At 45.2% G+C, this 20,159-nt stretch overlaps 1 protein-coding gene across 1 annotated transcript in view; it reads right to left on the bottom strand.

The window, feature by feature from the left end:
* The window catches only part of EFCAB3 (EF-hand calcium binding domain 3), a 50,526-nt gene that overhangs the window by 20,432 nt on the left and 9,935 nt on the right, over positions 1-20,159 (bottom strand). Inside the window, exons 13-20 of the mRNA XM_048517815.1 lie at positions 17,074-17,166; positions 15,400-15,504; positions 14,428-14,487; positions 13,834-13,938; positions 12,260-12,322; positions 8,053-8,157; positions 5,265-5,336; positions 3,632-3,826 (exon numbers count right to left, since the gene is read on the bottom strand). Coding sequence (XP_048373772.1) covers positions 3,632-3,826; positions 5,265-5,336; positions 8,053-8,157; positions 12,260-12,322; positions 13,834-13,938; positions 14,428-14,487; positions 15,400-15,504; positions 17,074-17,166 — 798 coding nt within the window. The remainder of the gene's footprint in view (positions 1-3,631; positions 3,827-5,264; positions 5,337-8,052; positions 8,158-12,259; positions 12,323-13,833; positions 13,939-14,427; positions 14,488-15,399; positions 15,505-17,073; positions 17,167-20,159) is intronic.

Raw genomic sequence — 20,159 nt, 5'->3', positions numbered from 1 at the left:
ATATGCTTGAAAACTTTTGCACACCTCACTGAGGTCAGGCTATTGTGACCTGTAGTAAGCCTGGATAGTGTAGCTGGACAACCAGTAACTCCTGGTGACAGTAAGAAATGCAAGACAAGGAAGCCAGAAACCCCAACTGGGGGTGGGGGGATGGGACACTTTCATCAAAGACCTGACCCAGTTATCAGGCAGCAGCAATGCTGAGCCCTGGGCCCTGAACCAGTACTCAAAACTCAAAACAATTTTTTAATATTTTTTATTTAAAAGAATGGTTGTAAAACATAAGATTAAAAGGCACACAGTGAACACAAAACCATAAGGTGTGTTTCAGGTACACAATAAAAAAACAAAGAAATATAACTTAAGTACTAGAAATAATCCTTGCTGAAAAGTTACAATAGAAGTCCTCAGTACATCAACAAAGACAAAGAAAGGACAAAGAAGGAATCATTGGTAACACTGAGTAACTAGTTGATGCCCAGCTAGCCAAATCAGATGACTGCCAATAAACCAATCAAATTATGTATTGGTCTGAACTGATGGCAACCAGTTCACTCTCCCCCCCCCCCCCCCGCCAAAAAACAACAACAACTCCTGGAGCAGGCGCCATTACCCGAAGGAACTGAAACACATAGCATCACCCCACCCCCCAAGAATCATATATTCCAGCCAAATTTGACCTGCAGTAACATGATTATTATTGCAGAAGTCACCAATGACAGACAGAGGTTACTAACAGTACTCTTTTCAATAGCCCCAGCATCTCAGCATTCTATCGCTGATGCAATTGCCCTCAGCTTCAAAACCACTCTCTGTCCTAATGTTACAATGGTAGTTCAATAAGAAATTGACCATGCTAGTTTATATCTCTACTGAAAGTTAACATTGCAAGTTATATGTGAAACTGACAAAACTAATCCAATTGACCATGATGGTTTGTATCTCTAGCTCAATGTTACATTGCTAGATCAATACAATAAAGAGAAAAAAATTAAAATTCCTTTTGAAAATGGAGGAGGAGGGGGAGGAGAAAATGGTTGAAGGAGAGGTTGGGCAGCTACATGGGTAATAACAAAGGACAGCACAATAAATAAAATGGATTTTGCAAATCTACTCCTGTTGTTACCACACCTGAAGGAACAGAACAATATAGGTCTCCTCCCCAAAGAACCACATTTTCCAGCCAAATTACACAATTGTTACTGCAGCAGTCCCTTAACAATTTCCTTCTACAAAAGCAACTTCCCTTGTCAATTTCACTTGCTCCTAGTGAACATCACATAGCTAATTCAAGTTGAAATTGACAAAGCTGATATAATCAATCTGTGTTGTTACATCAGTGAATTACATCGTAAATGCAATATGATAAACATAATTTTTTGAAAAATCCTTTTGAAAGTGGAGGAGGGGGAAGAGAAAATGGCTGAAGGGTGAGTGAGGGGACTACACAGGGGTGTGTATAAGAAGTAGGTGTTTGATGGGGTGGAGAAATAAAGGCCGTTTTAACATAAGCACATGCTCAAGAAAATCTGTCTTGGGATTGGATTTTTAAAAACCAATTGCAGTAATTATGTTCAGGAAAACAAAGGAGAAAAAATGAAGGGAAAATTCCCAGAATTAAAAGGTGAATAAAAGTAATACTTGACAGCAAGATTCATTGTAAACTTGTGTAGAAAAGGCCTTTACCAAAGATTATATTATTATATGTTATGTAGACATACAACACAGATATAAGGATATTACTCTATCTTTTCAGTATTTGCAAATTATAAATTTCATACAGAGTAAGCAAAATCATTTTGATCCAGACCCACTTAATAGTTTCAAGTGATTCCTATTACATCTCAACAGACTGAGGTCGTTTCTGAACGGTCCAAATATCCTGGTTGAACAAGGGAAATATCCCAGTTTGGCCAAGAAGTTTGAATGGTTCTCAATCCTAAAGCGGGTTTGTCTCGCAATATTTCTGTCATCCTGTTTGTTTCTTTTTTCAAAAACCACCAGTTTCGTGATCCCTTTCAAAAATCCTGCATTGAACCTGCAAACGCCATGGGAGCAGAACAAGTTTATTTTTCCAGCCCAGCCGCCTGATCTCCCTGCCTTGCCGCCCTCCCCCCTGATATCTGCATTTGACGTCATGTCAGTTTTCAACTCTGCTGAGCTGCCGACCGTTGGCAGCCCGTCCTTCCGGAAACATTTCCCCAAGCATGTTTTTGCTTGGGTCAATCGGGAGTCCCAAAGAGTCCCATTTTCTTTTCTGTACATGTACTGGTTGCTCAGAGCGCATAGCTAGGGAGATGTACACTTTAGGCCAAATATTAGTTGGCATCTCATGTGGGGGGGGGGGGCGTCCCCCATTTTCCACAAAAATATGAGAACTTGAGTGGGAATGTGATGTGATGCTCTTCCCCACTGTTTTTTGATGCCGCTTGCCATTTTGAGGCCTGCCCCAACCCCTATCCAGAACTGGAAAAAGGGGGGAGGCTTCTTTTTCCTGCGCTCACTGTGGGTTGACCAATCAGAAGCGCAGCCTTTTTGTGAGGGTGGCAATGGCCTAAAACAGACCTTGGGCGGGAAACGGCCATTTTGAGTACAGTGTTAAGGAGGGGTCAGTAGCATCTGCTGGTGTGCTTCTGAGCAATTGGCGTGCACAGACAACAATGGCTGGCACAAGTGGTGATGCTGTTGTTGGGGTTTCCGGCAGGAAGCTCTGCCAAGGGACCAGGGAGAGAGTTGCCTTGGGGTCAGCAGTGCAGGAGGCAGACCCCGCTTCCGCATTCAGGCAGGCTTAAAGTCTGGGTCTCTCAGGTACCTGGCATGTGTGGAAACTTCCTGCACTGTGAGAGAGCTCTTCTGGGATTCCATGTTGTTAGGCTTCCATGCAGGTCCTTAAACAATCTGCCATGTTCACTTCTGCATTTTGTAGCACTTCTCTGTGACACCCAAGGTGGCCCTTAACGGACACATATTACAATTGCCTGTAACTGACATTCACTGAGGTCTTCTGTGCAAGCAAACATTGGGACTGTGCATGCCCAGACCTGCCACTGGGGAGTTTTTCAAAGCTCTACCATGAAGGGGAGCAGCAAGCCACTTGTCAGCTTCCTTTCCTGCCAAGTGGCCATGTGACCCAATGCTGCTGTGCCCCTCAACTCTTCCTGAAGAAGAAGAGTTTGGATTTATATCCTCCCTTTCTCTCCTGTAGGAGACTCAAAGGGGTTTACAAGCTCCTTGCCCTTCCCCCCTCACAACAAACACCCTGTGAGGTGGGTGGGGCTGAGAGAGCTCCGAAAAGCTGTGACTAGCCCAAGGTAACCCAGCTGGCGTGTGTGGGAGTGTACAGGCTAATCTGAATTCCCCAGATAAGCCTCCACAACTCATGTGGCAGAGCGGGGAATCAAACCCGGTTCCTCCAGATCAGAATGCACTTGCTCTTAGCCACTATGCCACTGCTGGAGCTCTGACTCAAACGGTTCAAAGACAACTCACAGCAGGGTTAGAGGGAGGGAATGTGTGCCTATATAGAAGGCATCAATAAACATCGATTACAGGTAAGTGCAGCCCTGTCTTCATTTTTGGTCTTCTGTACAGCCCCTCCCCCTCCCCCGTGCAATTGTAGCAAGCTCCTTACCAGGTGCTGAGTAGGAGGTCTCCTTACGCACTGACGAGAGAGTGGAGGATGGCCTGCCCCATGCTTGTCTGCTTTCTTGCTTGTAGTTCCAGTTCACAACATCTACTGAAGGGGTCCGGTGTCGACTACGTGGCATGTCTGCAAATTTCAAACTGTAGGACCCCATTGACGAATGCTGCCGAGGAGCCCTGTGCTCTAACAGAATGGGCACATAACACTAGTGGGCAAGGTAGATCAGCCAAATGATAACTCTGCCTGATGGCAAGGACCAATCTTCAGGATAAGGTTTGAGGGGATGCCTTTTTTCCTTCATTAGGGCATGTGATGGGGCAATGTTAGTGGCTCAAAGGATGTGCCCATTAATTCAGTCAAGACCATTGTTAGTGGCCACTGAGGAGCCATCAGTACCTTAGGAAGGTCCATGCTGAATAATCCCTTGAGAAAATATTTTGAAGTCTTGTGAGAGAGTACTGTAGACCCCTCACAATCCTTACGAAAAGCCACAATGGCTGCCAAATGTACCTTGCTAAAGGCGAGAACAACACAGACACCCTTAGACTTAGCAGATAATCAAATATATAGGACAATAGTATCTCTATGGGAGAAAACTCCCCCATTTCAACTTGTATGACCTCCTCAGGACTACATTAACATCTCCCTAACTTCCGCTGAAAACCCTTCCAAACCTAAATCCTCCACACCATGAGGTGGAGCTATTATATGTCTGGGTGAAATTTGTCCCCCCAAGTTAGGAGACGGGATACAACCAGAATCTCAAGGTACTGACCCTAAGCTAGGTCCATCAGAACTGGAAACCACACCTGTGTAGGTGTAAACAGAGCCACTAGGATCCAGCATACTCGCTCTCTTGTCCCCCTCCCCAACATCCTTGGTATGAAAGGTATAACAGAGCTTGGGAGAAAGGTATAACAGAGCTTTTCTCTCCAAGAAATTTGGAGCATGTCTTCCAAGGATCCTGCTCCTTCTCTGCTCTCAAGCAAAACAGCATGCTTTTTGTATTGGCTGCTGTTACAAGAAGGTCTGCATTTGGGGCCCCTCAATCCTTGAGCATCGGGTCACATGGCCGCTTGGTAAGTGCCTTTTGAGGGCATCTGACCATATATTCAACTTCCTTGAAAGGAAGCAATAGTTCACATAAACAAGCCAGCAGTGTGACACAGTGTGTAACACACTTCTCTCTGTGAGACACCTCTGAAGATGCTGGCCACAGATTGCAGGCAAAATGTTAAGAACAAGATCTACCAGACCATGGCCACACAGTCCGGAAAACCCACAACAACCAAGCCAGCAGTAATTTGGATCTTCCCCTAATGCTATTTGATCACAGAAAACTTGCAAAACCAAACAAAAAACCAGTTCAGCAATCCTCAAAACTGGAGATTAATATTGGGGACTGCATCGTGTAAAGGCATGTCATTCGCTTTCTTATGAGGCTTGGTTTGGCTGTAGGTGATATAGCAGAGGACAGCTTGAATAGTGGCCAGGGCCTGTGGTGGATTTCAGCAGCCCTACTCAGAGCACATCCCTAGCCTACCAAACCTGCAAGTTCTTACCATGGTTTTCCCCTTCCCAATATGTTGTGTACCTGTTTTCAGCCCAAAATGTGACTTACCCCGAGTGCTGGGGAGGGTTAAGGTAGCATTGCAAGCCCTTATGAAGTCACGCAAATTCACTGTCCTGTTGTCTGCAAAAGACAGAAAGATCAGATCGGAAGGGGAGTAAAAAAAGGCAAGTATATTTGACACCCCATTGCAGAGAAATGAGAGGACACTACAACAGGTGAGTACATTTCAGTTCACAAGCATAACTTATTCATTTAATACGTGTGGTGCTAGTACGGCCCAAGATTCTCTTGTATCACTTTACGGCAACAGTAAGCAGTAATGAAAAAGCAATTCATAACAGGATATACAAAACAATGCAATTAAAATCAAAAGTCACACCATTCAAAATCAAAATCAGCCTGTTTTTTAAATGGTGATTGTTTTAAAATAAAGAGGGAGAAGCAGAGCAGATGCTCCTTGGTCAGGGAAAAACGAACATGCAGCCTTACTCTCCAAAAGTATGTTTTTACCAGTATTTGGAAGGTAAGCTGGGTTAACAAGGAGTGGAGCTACAAGGGGACGGGGGGGGGGTGCGTGTTGCACCGGGTGTGTGTCTGGGAGGGTGGAAAATCACCCCTAACCCCCTCCCCATGACACCCTGCCCCCTGTGCCCCCTCACCCCTCGCACCCACCTCCCACTTACTTTAGTTCAGCCTGAAAAAAGTTCAGGGGGGGCGGTGCCCATGGGGGGCAGAAAACATACAGTCTACCCTGGGCACAGTTTGGCCCAGCTATGCCTCTGGGGTTAACAAGCCTCCTCGAGGAGGGAAACAAGTCACTGGTGAAAAGGCCCCATTTACTCTTTGAAGCTGAAGGCAGCACCAACTGAAACCTGTTTGGCCCGAATGCTCAGCTGTTACAGAAAACATAAAGCAAACCATCATTTCTAGTGGTTATGGGCAGATCTCCTGAAACGTGAACAGACTGAATGACTGGCAGGCCTAAAAGATGACGTTTGGTGTTGCAAAATTCTTGGAAATTTAAGTGGGGAGGGGGGAGACGAAGTAGGGCAGAGTTTGTGGTACAATGCCACCCTTCCAAGCAGCTGTTTTCCCCAGAGGAACTGATCTCTACAGTCTGGAGATGAATTGAAATTCTAGGAAATCTTTGGGCTCCACCTAGAGGCTGTCAGCCCTACAGAGCTGAATTTACATACAAGCTAAACAAGCTACAGTTTTAAGAGCCTTAGCAGATCAGGTGCTCAGGAGCAGCAGCAGCAGAAGGCCATTGCTTTCACATCCTGCACGTGAGCTCCCAAAGGCACCTGGTGGGCCACTGCGAGTAGCAGAGTGCTGGACTAGATGGACTCTGGTCTGATCCAGCAGGCTCTTTCTTATGTTCTTATGATCCTAAGATTATAAAGGAACCTTAAGTACTAAATACACCAACTATCAAAATGACAAAACTACCTCTTTACAAATAAGGAATGCCTTGTGACCTTCTAAATTGGACACAGACTAAGACCTCACTATGTCCTTTCCCAACCCTGTTAGGTCAATTCTGCACAGTACAACTATCCCAGGTTGAGCAAGGGAAAGATCCCCCTCCCCCCCCCACACACACAGCCAAGTGCACACAGACATAAGGTACACTTAGCAGAAGATTGCATTGGCAGGCTGCAAGGGTGGGTAGCAAGTGGAGCAGGCTGGATGCACACGAGAATCCACATACCTGTTCCACGTTATCCTTGAAACAGACCACCCTCCTGAAGAGCGCAACCCTCACATGTCTCCCCAAGGCAGAATTCATGCACGGCTTCTGCTACGGTTGCCAGGCTGACCTCAATCTGCTTTTTCACCACATGGAAACTGTTTGAGCTGTCCAGGTACCAGATAGCCATGCCAATTCTCTTCTCCCCAGGGGATGCAGTCCTCATGTTCGTGTCCTGGTGCTGCAGATGGCTGCCCACAATCCTCATGAAGGTCCTCCTGGTCATGTGGAAGTTCCTGAGCCATTCCTCATCATCTCATAAAACCATGACACTGTAGCCCCACCAGTCCCTGCTCCTGTGGGGATAAACCCAGTAGCAAGGATGCTGGGGTGTGGTCGCCAGGGCAAACCATGCTCACCTGCGGAGTCTCCTCAGTGCAACAGACCTTTAAGATGTCTGGCCCAATCTCTTCCTGCTAGTGGGCCCACAGGGCAAGAGCCCTGTGCATGAGGCTGAGGAGTTGCTCCGGCAGCACCAGAAACAAATCCAGCAGCTGCGCTACCTCTGGATTCATGTTCAATAAATTCAGTCAAGACTCTCCGGGATCAAAAACATGCTCCTATCTGAGAATCACAGAGCAGGTATAATGGCGGATGCTGGCAAATCAAAAAGCAGGGCAGAAATTAGCATTCAAGCTGCCAGCCAACAGCCAATCAGAATGCAGGACAACAGGGATCTTTGCGCATGTGCAGGTACGCTTGCGGTGTAAATACAAAAAAAAAAGGGCTTGTGCGAAACAAATTGGAATATTTCCTCCTCGTCCCAACTCAATTCCTTCATGGAAATGGGCAACCATGTGAAGGGAGAAACCGGGATAAAATAGATCTGGATTTTAAAATATTGAATGTAACCCAGTATAATTATGCTGTGCAGAACTGACCTTAGTGATAATTGGTTGGCCCTAAGTAAGATTGGATTTGCTGCATCCCACTGGATTGGTTGATGGATGGGCTACAAAAGGCATATCCAGGCTATGGCTTAAAAAGCTGGATTTCCCTGTAGTGATATATGGGTGCGAAGATTTCGGGAGGCAATCCATGGAACTTTTAGACACTTGAGTTAAGAAGGCCTGTATTACAACTCACTAGTAATTTTGGTCCGCTTGAGAGCTTCCTGCAGTTCCTCAGGTGTTAAACAGATCCCCAAAGCAGCCAGGACAGAATCAAGATTGCTGATCTCTACCGCTTTGTCTTAGACAGAAAATACATTTTTAGTAGGTGTGGTTTATCATCAATTATCATACAAGTTCCATTAAACCAGTTACCTCAGTTACCTCTTATTACAGATCAGGAAAACTGAGGTGGAGATCTGACAGCCCAGGTCCACCCAATGAGCCCATAGATTAAAGGTAAGTTTCAACCTAGCCCTCTTACACCATGGTTGCCACCTGCCTGGAGGAAAAAAGTCCTGCCCCTTTAATAGAGGTGTACTGTTATTTACCAGGTGATGTTATTTAGTTCTGCATGGTGAAAACCTTCAGTAGCCAGTTTCCACACATTAATCCTGTATCAAAGGGACAAGACTCCTGGCCTGCTGGCAACCCCATCTCATGTCTACATCTGATCATTTATCTTCAGCTCCTGCTCCTGGGTCTCCCCAAATCCATTACACCAGCATGCAGGCAGCTCACATCATATGCCACTTCCATGGTTTATCAGCAGCACTGGTTTTGTCCTCCCGCTGATTCAGATTTTATCCCACCCTACAGAGGCACATGATACTCACCACTTGAACATACAGCCCGTGTCCTCCTCTCCCACCACGGGAGTGTGTGAAAATAGAGGCAAAATTGTACTTTTTACAAGAGAAAATCAAGACCAAAACAATAGCAAAACAAAAAATTCCCTTAACAAGCATCATTAGTTCACCTTTCCTCACGATTTACAAAAAGTAAACTGAAATATGTGATACTGCATTTAAGACCGATCCTCTGCAGTCTTATTTAGAAGTAAGCCCTGCTAAGCTTCAAAGAAAAAGTCAATTTGGCTAGAGGCAAACCAGTTTGGTTATCAGCTCGACTTTCCAATGGAGGGGATTCTTTTCAAGGCTTTCTATTAATTTGGAGTTTGTTTGCAGATTAATCAACCCCTCTTCCTCCCTCCCTCCCTCCCTTTGGAGCTACGGCACCCTAAGGTCGTGAGCAGATAGCAAGAGAAAGCCACCTGGCTTCCTGCCCCACGAGATAATGAATCCAACATTGTTCCCATGGGCCAAGAGGGCCAGGGGAAGCCTAGTTGTCCACAAGCATGTGATGCCATAAAGCAATGATCAAGGAAAGAATGTGCAGATGGTAGTGGATACATATAGCAGGTTGGTTACATATATCTTAATAGCAGCAGCAATTTGTTATTTTAAGTAGTTACATGGTTCTGGGAATGTATCTCAATCACCAGATAACATTCCGCTGACAAGGGGGGTGGGAGGATTAACGGGGTAATGCAGTGCCTAGATATTATTTCCATAGTATATGGAACTATGGAGTCTAGCTTTTTATATAAGGTCTTTGGAGTTCCTCACTGTGTCTATGCTGCCCTCTGCCTTGAAGCAGGACAGCCTCTTCTGGAAGCCAGGGAATGGGCAACACATTTCAAATTTTGGGTGCGCCTCTGTTTTCTTTCTGATTCTCACAGCCTGGTCCAACTTGTGATGCGTGAACTGCAGACCTCTGACTGGAGGCTATTAATCGAGGCTAAGGTTTCCTCCTTGTGCCTTTCATGGGATTCCTTGCTCATTCTCACTGCCAACAAGATTTATCATCTGTGAACAATAAACTATTTGAGCAGGAATACCAATACCTTTTGAGCAAGGCTCAGAGTTTCTGCTCACCCTTGTACTTCGGATTATTCCCCAGAAACTCCGTGTTGCCCATTATCTGCACCAACTTTTTAATCACAAACTCAGATGGGCATTTTGAAGTGCAGGATGCAACTCCTTTCCATTGTCACCACTTCAAGGCTGGCTCTCACCCGTCCCTCGGCATGATCGAAATTGTTCTTTCTGCCCTTTTTACATCGACTTCCTTGAACACATCTTGCTCTTCTGTCCTAAGGACAACAGCTTTAGACCTTAACATACAACAGCTTCTCTGCCTTAACCCCGGTCGGGTTCTCAGACCTTTCTACCAATGCAAAGGCGTTTGGCCAGCCGGGATGATATCAACCGCGATAAAAAGCAAACATCTGGCCTCCCGTGGGTTCATAAAAGGGGGAATAGAATAGCTGATGCCATCTCTAGTTTAATATTTTATGTATTTTATGTATTTTAATTAACTTATATATATGATGTTTTAAATTTTTATTTTGTTGGAAACCGCCCTGAGCCTTCGGGGAGGGCGGTATACAAATACAATAAATAAAAAATAAATAAATAAATAAAAATGATTTTTTTTTGCTCAATAATCTTGAAGCTGAAATAACTGAAACTGTAGCCAAATTTCTACTGTGCGTTTTAGATTAGGTTCCCTTCATTTCTGTTCACATCACTCACACTGTTCTATACTGGATTTACCCCAGTTCTTTGTCCCTATGTTGTATATGCCTAACAAAGGTCTCTAAATTCTAAATATGGAATTATAAAAGTGCTAGTTAGTTCTTATGAATACATCCTTGTTTGTATGTGATTTTTACTTGAAAATGTACTGGGGCATTACTGAGACATAGTCCCTTCAATGTATATATTGTAGATTTAATCAACTCACAAATTATACAGTCTATAACTGCTAGCTATGGTGTGTGCAAATATTTGCTTGTTTGGTTATTGTAGTTGCACCCCACCCCCACCCCCAGTATTGTATACACTATCAATAACTATTTCCAGGCTAAATATCCAAAAATGACACCCCACATTGCATGATGCTTTAGGAATTTTCCCCATCTATACAGAAAAGCCCATAGCGATCAGGGAAATTCCTAGAATGTCATGTGACCTGGTGATGACAGTTCCAGGTACTCACTTGGAAGCAAAATCACAGTGTTGAGTGCAGTGGCGTAGCGCCAAGGGGATGTGTGGGGGTGCGCACAATGCACCGGGCGTGCACCCCTGCAGGGCCATGGCAAGGCATTCTGGAGCGGGGGCGGACGGGGGCATGGCAGGGGTGCAGGGCGCATGTATGCCCTGGGCGCAATTCCCCCTCGCTCTACCCCTGGTCGAGTGGCACTGATACTCCCCTTTGTTTTTGCTCCTTCTGCTTATTTGAGTAGCAGTGAGGGTTATAGGCTGGTGGCCGGTGGTTGCCTGCCAAAATCAGTAATGCGGCAACTTTGGTATCCACTGAGGAAAATCCCCTTCCTCCACTCCCTTCCAGTGTCCGCTATGAGCGATAGCTCGAATTTTTAAATTGACTGTGTAAGTGGTGATTGAAGGCTAAGTCCCACTTCTGTACTTATACTGAGAGTTATTTGATTTCTCTATTTGTATTGAGAGTTATTTGGTAAGGAGCTGTTGCTTCTATGTAGGAACAGTCCCATACAACTTCATATCATATTGACACTTTTGAGAATTGCTTGTGTATGTTGTATTTGTAAATATATTTAGTAGTTTTTTTTAAAGTTAACCAGTCTTGTGACTGCCAGCCTTTTCTTGAGCATACTGTTCTAGAGCTGTTCACGTCGCATAAACCCCCTAATATTGCTACATGGTGAAAATGAGCAATGCAGCTACTCTGCTACATTCGGAGGAAAATCTCCTTTTTCCCAGTGTCCACTATGAGCGAAAGCAACAACAGCAGAAAAATGTATTAATTATGAACAAGATTACATCCTATAAATATACATGGACATGAAAATCATGGTCAGCCTGAAAATGTGTACATATTCAGTTGCCATTTGTTTAAATGTTGGAGCTACCATAACCCATATTGTGATGTGCAATAACAGATGTTGGATTGTATCTAGTGATATTGATAAGATTCATTTTGGTAATTTATTAAGATGGTATTATAATTTTCATATTGTACATTATCAAGATGATAACAGGTCAACTGCTTTTCAGATGGTTCTATGAGTGCATTTTTTTATTTTTATGTTGCAAATAAGATGTATAAAGGAAGAAAAAAGAACTGGGGGTGGAGCTCTTGGGTAGATACTGGAGTCAAATTGGCTCTATCATGTGGCTATTTTATATGTTAAAACACTATATGCCATTAAAGGTTAAATTGAATTGAATTGAATATGTTAAAACACATAATGTCTCGTCCTGCTTGAGTTATGCAGCCTCCATGTCTTGGCTCAGCAGTCCTTCTATACCACAGCGCCCTCCCCCCCTCCCAATTTTCCCTTTGAGGCTAAAACTCACTCTGAATGCTGGGGATGGCTTGGGCAGCCCATAATAAGTCTTTCAGGTTCACTGTCCCATCCTCTGTGGAAAAAAAGAGAACAGTCTGTATGGAAAAGACTCTGACACCAGTGAATTCCCACTCATGCCCAAATGACTTTTCCCTCACTCTCAGTCAGTGGCGTAGCACCAAGGGGATGGGGGTGATGTGGGGGTGCACAACCACTGGGCGTGCACCCCTGCGGGGGTGTGGCGAGGGCATTCCGGGGGCATGGCAAGGTCGTTTCAGGGTGGGGGCAGATGGGGGCATGGCAGGGGTGCAGGGTGCACACGTGCCCCGGGTGCAGTTCCCCCTCACTCCACCCATGCTCTCAGTCACAGCTTTCCCATAGTTCTTCATGTCATTAGAAGATGCAAAGCTTCTACCTCTCACCAGACTGACCAGTGAATAGGGATAAACCGAAGTGAGAATTTTATTAATTAGACCCAAACTATACCAAAAGGCTCCAAATATAACAATTACTTTGATGCTTAAGAGAGGTCAGAAATTCTAACAATTCAGCAGATGTGTACTTGACAGGGAACTGTCCAACCCAAACAATTAGCAAAACTTTCAGCCAAATGTGAGCATTTCAATTGGATGTCCTCTGCATAGTATTGCCACCCTTTCTATTACAGCTGCACCATGTCATACTTTGGAAGGACTGTCTGATTCTGTAATAAGCAAGGGACTCTGGTCACATGTATTATTCTATTTTCTGGAGCTAACTTTGCTATGCAGGAGCACAAGTTCCACTTATATCCACTGGTACATAAGGCAGATGGGATGTGAGAGAAGCAAAGTTAATGGCTTTCCACCATGCAACAGCCACTGCAGGCAGTGGAAGGGGAATAAATAATCCTCCTCCTCCTCCTCCTCCTCCTCCTCCTCCTCCTCCCCCTCCTCCTCCTCCAAGGAAGGCATCAACAATGGGGCGGGGGATGATGAGGAAGGCTTGGAAAGACAGCGCAAGGGAGGGGGAGGGGTGAAGCTAGGAAGGCTGGCTGTGGGTGGAGGAAAGATGCACAGGGCAAACTGTGCTCATTGGCAAATCTGCCCCACTCTGGTTGTGAAGGACATTAAAGTTGTGCTACAAGTAGTCACGAATGCTGTGGGAAAATGGAGAGTGAAAGCGGGCATTGGGGAAATACATCCGTACAAGAAATCTTGCAGTGACGGACATTTGCTCTTAGTGCACAGTAGAGACTTTGTGCGTAATTGGCCAATGGTATACTGATATGACTATATTCTAGTGACAGTTTTTTAAAAGTTGCCCTGGGGTACCGGGTGCCCTGGTTGTTGTTGTTGTTGGGGATTGGGGAAGAGAAGAAACTGCACGGAAACCTGCCATGAGGAAGCCCTCTTGTGTCACATTTTAGTTGCAGCCATATCAGTAACAGGGAAAACACAAAACCCCACACTCTTGTGGAAGCTACCTTTGTGATCTGGCTCCAGAGACAATCTTTCACTTGAGCCTCAGGTATAAAGGATCATTAGCAGTGGAGGGGAAATGCCACACCCAACTACTGAGATGGGGCCAGGCAGGCACACTCACCATTCACCGTTGCCAGCTTGAGAATTTGCTGCACCTCCTCCTGAGTAAAATTGATTCCTACTTCAGCTAGAACAGAGTCCAGTTTGCTGACATCCACCCTTCTGTCTTTTTTTAAAAAAAAGTGGGGAGAAGAAACCTTGGTTAGGCATGGATTGAGAAGGGGTTAATGTTCATGTAGAATACTGTATAAAATGACCCAGGACCATTAGAGAAGGAATCAGGTATCCCTTTACGGCAAGTCCACTTGGGTCTCCACTTGTGTATTTATAATTACTAAGGATGTAACCTAAATATAAACTTGTTAGAATGTTAACTGTAGTGAGATTTCTGCATTTCTTAGGTTGGAAAAGGAAAGTTGCTTTGCACGTGTGTCCCAAAAGCTACATCAAGTTTAAAAATGGACCCTGCTTTAAAAAGTCGTACAACTTCTGCTCTAAATGGGAGGCCTTGAAATGCATATTTCTTTGGCTCTTGTAAGCGTAGTGCAAGAATGGAAGGATTCCAGTTTGTAAAACATCTGGCCTTAAATGCTTGGAGAACACTTTGCTGTTCCACATCCTGGTTTGTGCTTTAAGTGTCCAAGACTCCACTTACCAGCTTTCAGGACGGCTGTCACACCTCTCTTAAATGCTTCCAAGTCCACCTTCCCATCAGCTGCAAGGGAGCAACAGAAGTCAAATGATCTTTAAAGGGCTAAGTAGTGGAGAAGCTGGCGAGTAGAAATCTAGAGGTCAATTGGACTCGACCAAATTCCACAGCTGCTTTAGTACACTTCGAACTGAATGACATGAACTTGCCCTGAATCTGCACCCTTCCAAAAGGCACAGACTGATGATGCCACTGGTGTTAACACTGATCTGAATCAACCAAAACATCATTAGAATGGTCTACAGTTCAATCAGAAAACCACAGAGCCTCCTCTGCCACCTCTCCCAGGACAGGCCACAAAGGTATGCAATAGACATATCTGAGTTACCAGCTGGTCATTTGGTCCCTCTACCTGCTACTCAGTCCAGACTGAGAGTAATTCTCCAGGGGAACAAAGCCAGAAAAATGTTTTTTAAAAAAACTTTGTCATGATTTTTATGAAGACCAGGTTTTTCCGTAGAGCTGAACAGGGCTGCCAAGGGGAGGCTACTCAACATGCGCCTCTCAGGGTGACTTTATCCTCTCCTGAGCCATAATGGGTTTAAACAACAACTTTGAACAATAAAAAGCAACTGCTATGCACAGTGTTGCCAACTGCTAGATGAGGCCCTGGAGACCGCCTGGATTTATGAATCTCCAGACTACAGAGACAAGTTCCCCTGGAGAAAATGGCTGCTTTGTGAGATGAACTCTATGGCACCATATCCTACTGAGGTCCCTGTCCTCCCCAGGCTCCATCCTCACGTCTCCAGGAATTTCCCAGCCTGGATCTGACCCCCTTACCCACCCCCCCATCCCCCACTGGTGGTCAGGGGGACCTGGCAACACTATTGATAAGTTGGACCAAGGGTCATCCAGACCAGCATTCTGTTTCCAAGGATGTGGTGTTGCATAAAAGATCAAATAAAAACCACCAACCATCCATTGGTGCATATTTCAGTGCCTCGTACAGCTGCTTGTTCGTTAAGTGGATCCCCATTTCCAGCAAGACGGCATCCAAACTGTCTATGTGGACCCTTGATTCTGTGAGACAGAGAGAGAGAAATTTTGGCAACTGTCAGCTACTTGGTTAAACCTTTGGTAGCCAACATTCTGGGCCTTAAGATAACCTAGTGATCCAATGAAGTGGGAAGTCAGAAGGTAACATTACTAACCTCCAGGTGGTACCTGGAGATCTTCCAAAAGTACAACTGATCTCCAAACTAAAAGGGAGACTCCACAGCATCACTGAGCTCTCTTCCCTTCACAAGTGCCCCCCCCCTGCAAGTCTCCAGGAATTTCCCAAGCTGGAGTTGGCAACCCTAGAAGCACAGGGCCCTGGTACCTAGGGGCATCAAAATGAAAATGAAACAAGGCCTGCTTTGTGGCTAAGCAAAGCTAGGCTGCTGTTAGGCCCAGGTGCTTTTATACTCATTAATACCATCAAAGGAAACAGGAGAACAGCGTGGGAACACATCATAGGTCCAGGATTAAGGTTCAACTGAAAACTATCAATTCTATAACAAAATAATTCTATTATACAGTGTCCACAAAAAACGTTTGTTAAAAACATGAGGCTGAAATACAAGCCACACCTTAAAAAGTCAGTATGAACTGTTACAAATCTCTAACACTGTTGACGATACAAACATATAAGTGACCAATGAGGGACCATAAGCATTTCATGCTATTTGCTCTTCCGCAGTGGTCCTACATACAAACAAGATTATTAAATACAACACATCTGGAAATATACCTCACATGTATTTTTATCTAAAAATAAAAAAAGTTTCATATTCAGTGTGGCTCGATGTTGCATGCTAACACAAACACTGGTCCGTTATGAATGGCAGGCTTGCCGCAGTCCCAAATAGATTCACCACCGAGTCTTTTGTTTCGGGGCATGTTAGTTATTATTACCCACTGCCCCCTTTCTCCTGCGGTTTCTTGTCCTCTTTGCAGTGGGGGAATCTGGTGGGCTTAAGAGGGCGAGGGGATCTGCCATTCCAATGCACTTTGCAGCTGTGCAGAATAGCAAAATCCACTTGCAAACAATTGTGGAAGTGGATTGAAAGTGCATTATTCTGCATGTGCAGAAGGGGCCTTAGACAGGGGCTGCATCAAAGACCAAATGGGAGCCTCGTGCAAGTAGATGTAAGTTTTTAAAGGAACAGCAGGATATAAACACAACAACACATTGTTGTGAGAATAAAATCTGTAGCTCTGTGGAGGGAAAAAATTTGACAGGTAAATAACATTGAAGGAACCTCCTTTAGATGAATATCAAGGCTGACAGGCTACTTGATGAGTCTCCATTTATATACTTGTCTCCATTAAAATATGCCTTGTAAAAAAGAAAAGGAGGGACATAAAACATTTGTTTCCATCCCAGCATAAAACTGGAGTTGCCTTTTTGTATCTGTTTAAAAAGCATCGCCAGGTATAAGAGGTAAATCTGAGGCAAATCATTGCAAATTCTTCAGCAGTAGCAAGCAAAGATTCAGGGCACAGGGATTTTCCGCAAACCTAGATACAGGAATGGTTTTATTAAATTTTCTTTCTCAAGCTTGTTCTCCCCTAACTCTGCATTTTCACTTCAGTCTTGTTCAGTACCTCCTTTAATCCATCCATCTTTCTTTATGTGGGGCATCTTCAGGACCTCTCGTTTTACGCCATTCAGGCCACCCCAGCTCACCATACCTGCAGCTGAAGGAAAGAAACAACTTGTCAGGGAAAAAACAGATCTGATGTAGACTGCCATGCAGAGGCAATGAGGAACACACTCCTGGAACAGCTTTGATAAATCACCTAGAATATCTGATTAAGCTTTAATTAATCAGTCAAGGTAAAATTAGACATGTTCCTTTCCACACAAATCCCTGAAAACATTATGCAAATGTTTGCAAAACATTTTCAAATCCCACCATTTGTTTGCATTTAACCCCTTGAAAACACTTCTGGGCCACCATTTTGTGATTGTTCCTTTTATAAAACAGATTTGTAGATTTGATGCTACGAGGCTTCAAAGCCTTGTGCAGCAATTCCCTAGGGTTGTATCCAGGTAGCTAAGCAGACATGACTCCCCATTTTTTTTAATGCCAGTGCAAGCTCACAAAATCATGCCGATGAGGAAGTCCAGGGACTGCAGAGCAGCATGGGAAACATTTCAAAGAGATCTGCACAGCCAATAAAAATGGTTCCACAATAGAAACACTTCCAGAAAACTGTTTTCAAAAACGAATCACTTGGGAACAGCGTGCAAATCAGAGGCGCATTGGGGAGAAATGGCGCCCAGAGAACTCCTTCTCAGGGCACCCCCATGCCCCCCACCCCTGCAGCCCCTATGCTTGGGGGCAGGGCTCAGGGTGTGGCCGGCTTTTGAAAGCACGGAGGCCAGGGGCACCCCCCACATCCCTGTAGGTCGGCTCTTGCTCTCTCCAGGCCCTGGGGAGGGCAGAAGTCGGGCTGCAGGGAGTCCGGGAGGGTGGGGTGCCACCTGCCATGGAGCTCCCACCCACGTCCCTAGAGGCCAGCTCCTGCCTTCCCCAGGGCCTGCAGGGAGGCTGGGAGGGGGGCAGGGCGCTGCAGTGGGCAGTTTGGGCACACGCCATTTCGTCATGTGGGGTGCATCCAGAGCTCCCCCCCCCCCCCAGTGACCGAAAGACGTGTGCCCGGGGATATGGGTGTCCCCATGTCTCTAGGGTGGTATGCCCCTGGTGCAAATAAAACGTTTTCAGGCAGGGAATAAAACATGTAAAACTCCATGGAGGAAACATTTTATTTCCTTCCTCATAAAGTTTTATTTACTTTGTGCAGAAAGGGCCATGATGTGGACAGCCATGTTTCTTGTTCATGCATTTGAAGTGTGTGTGTGTGTGTGTTTATTTCAAAAGGTGCACACAGAAACACAGAGCTGGAAGAGACCTCAAAGGCCACCGCATCCAATCCTTTCCTCAACACAGGAATTCAGAACGACATCTCCCCCACCCTCCCCAGAGGCCCCTGTTCTACGCCCAGAGGAAGGGAAAAAAATCTCTAAGATCCCTGGCCAGTCTGGGCTGGAAGAAAATTTATTCCTAGCCCAAGTATAGTGATCAGCATTACCATGGGCATAGTTAAGAGACATTGAACCTATGATAGCCAACATGATGTAGTGGCTGAGAACAATTGAGGAAAGTAATCATATTACTTAAAGTATATTACATCTTGAGAGCCAGCATGCTATAGTCCCGTGGTGGCGAACCTTTGGCACTCCATATGTTATGGACTACAATTCCCATCAGTCCCTGCCAGCATGGCCAATTGGCAGGTGCTGATGGGAATTGTAGTCCATAACATATGGAGTGCCAAAGGTTCGCCACCACTGCAGTCGTTAAGAATAGTGGACTCTGATCAGGAGAACGGGGTTCAATCCCCTGCTTTTCCACATGAAGTCCGCTGGGTGATTTTGGGCCAATCACAGTTACCTCCGAATATAGTAGGTGAGCAGTTTTTAAAACGAGGGTTCCAGACTTGAAACTGATAAAGAGATTAATGAAACTGCAGAGGTTAAACCTAGAGATGTTTCAACTGAGGTATGCAGAATTGAATAAGGAGGTGAAATGCCAGGAGGGAGTCCCAATAGAAGGACCCCAGAATCACTAGGGATGACTATGTGACTTGGCATTAGCAGAACTTATTTTGGAGCCCCGCACTGAATTAAGCATGTAACATACTCATCAGCTAAAAAGAGATACCTGGGTAATCTTAAAGCTTTGAGCCCACGGCAAGTGTAGCATGGAAGCAAAGCAAACCCATGCATCTGTTTGTTATGATCCAACCCCTGTCGCAGGGCATTGTATGTAAAGATCCATCAAGTCACAGCCAACTTATGGCAACCCTGTAGGGTTTTCAAGACAAGAGACAGGAAGGAGGTGGCTTGCCATTGCCTGCCTCTGCATGAGTTGAGAGATGTCTGAGAGAAGTGTGACTGGGTCACCCAGAAGGCTTCATGTGGATGAGTGGGGAATCAAACCCAGTTTTTCAGGTTAGAGACAACTGCTTTTAAGCACTGCAACATACTGGCTCCACAAGGCATTGCAGCTGGCTTTCTATCTCATCAGTCCTGGGATCTCACTGAACGGCTCTGGTCCCCTTCATAAATCCTCCCAAGTTCACCTTCCTGTCCACTGAAAGGAAAATAACAGTTCTCATTAAGAAGGCGGGGGTGGGGTGCGGAATCCCACGAGACCAACATGAGACGGAGCCCAGTAGGCAGCAACATAGGGCAGGTTTCTGGGAAGGATTTAGGAGCAGCTGGTTCCATTTTATTTCATTGTAAGACTGCAACGATGAACTGTTGTGACCCATCCTCTTGTCAGACTCTCGAACGTGGAAATAACAGCGACCGTAGGAAAGTCCTAAAGCAGTTTATTTCTAACAATGCGTAGAGTAATAATAGAAAGCTGGATCTAAGCTAGAGAGCTTAGATCCAGAGATTATATCCTTCAACACCCCCCCCCATTTGCCCCACACCAAATGTTCCTTACAGTTTCTACAACATTTGCACTACAGAGCTTCAAAGAACCTGGGAACCGTTCGCACCTTCTTGCAAAAGAGCTGGTGCAGGGGGTTGCCAGGAAGGGAAGGGGGAAACAGGAAAGCAGTTACAGGAACACATTTGCAATTCTTACACAGCAAGACATCAGGGCACTGACAGG

This window comes from Sphaerodactylus townsendi, linkage group LG15, assembly GCF_021028975.2.
Source record: "Sphaerodactylus townsendi isolate TG3544 linkage group LG15, MPM_Stown_v2.3, whole genome shotgun sequence".
In the NCBI taxonomy this organism is placed as follows: Eukaryota; Metazoa; Chordata; class Lepidosauria; order Squamata; family Sphaerodactylidae; genus Sphaerodactylus; species Sphaerodactylus townsendi.
This window is presented reverse-complemented; position numbering and strand designations above follow the sequence as displayed.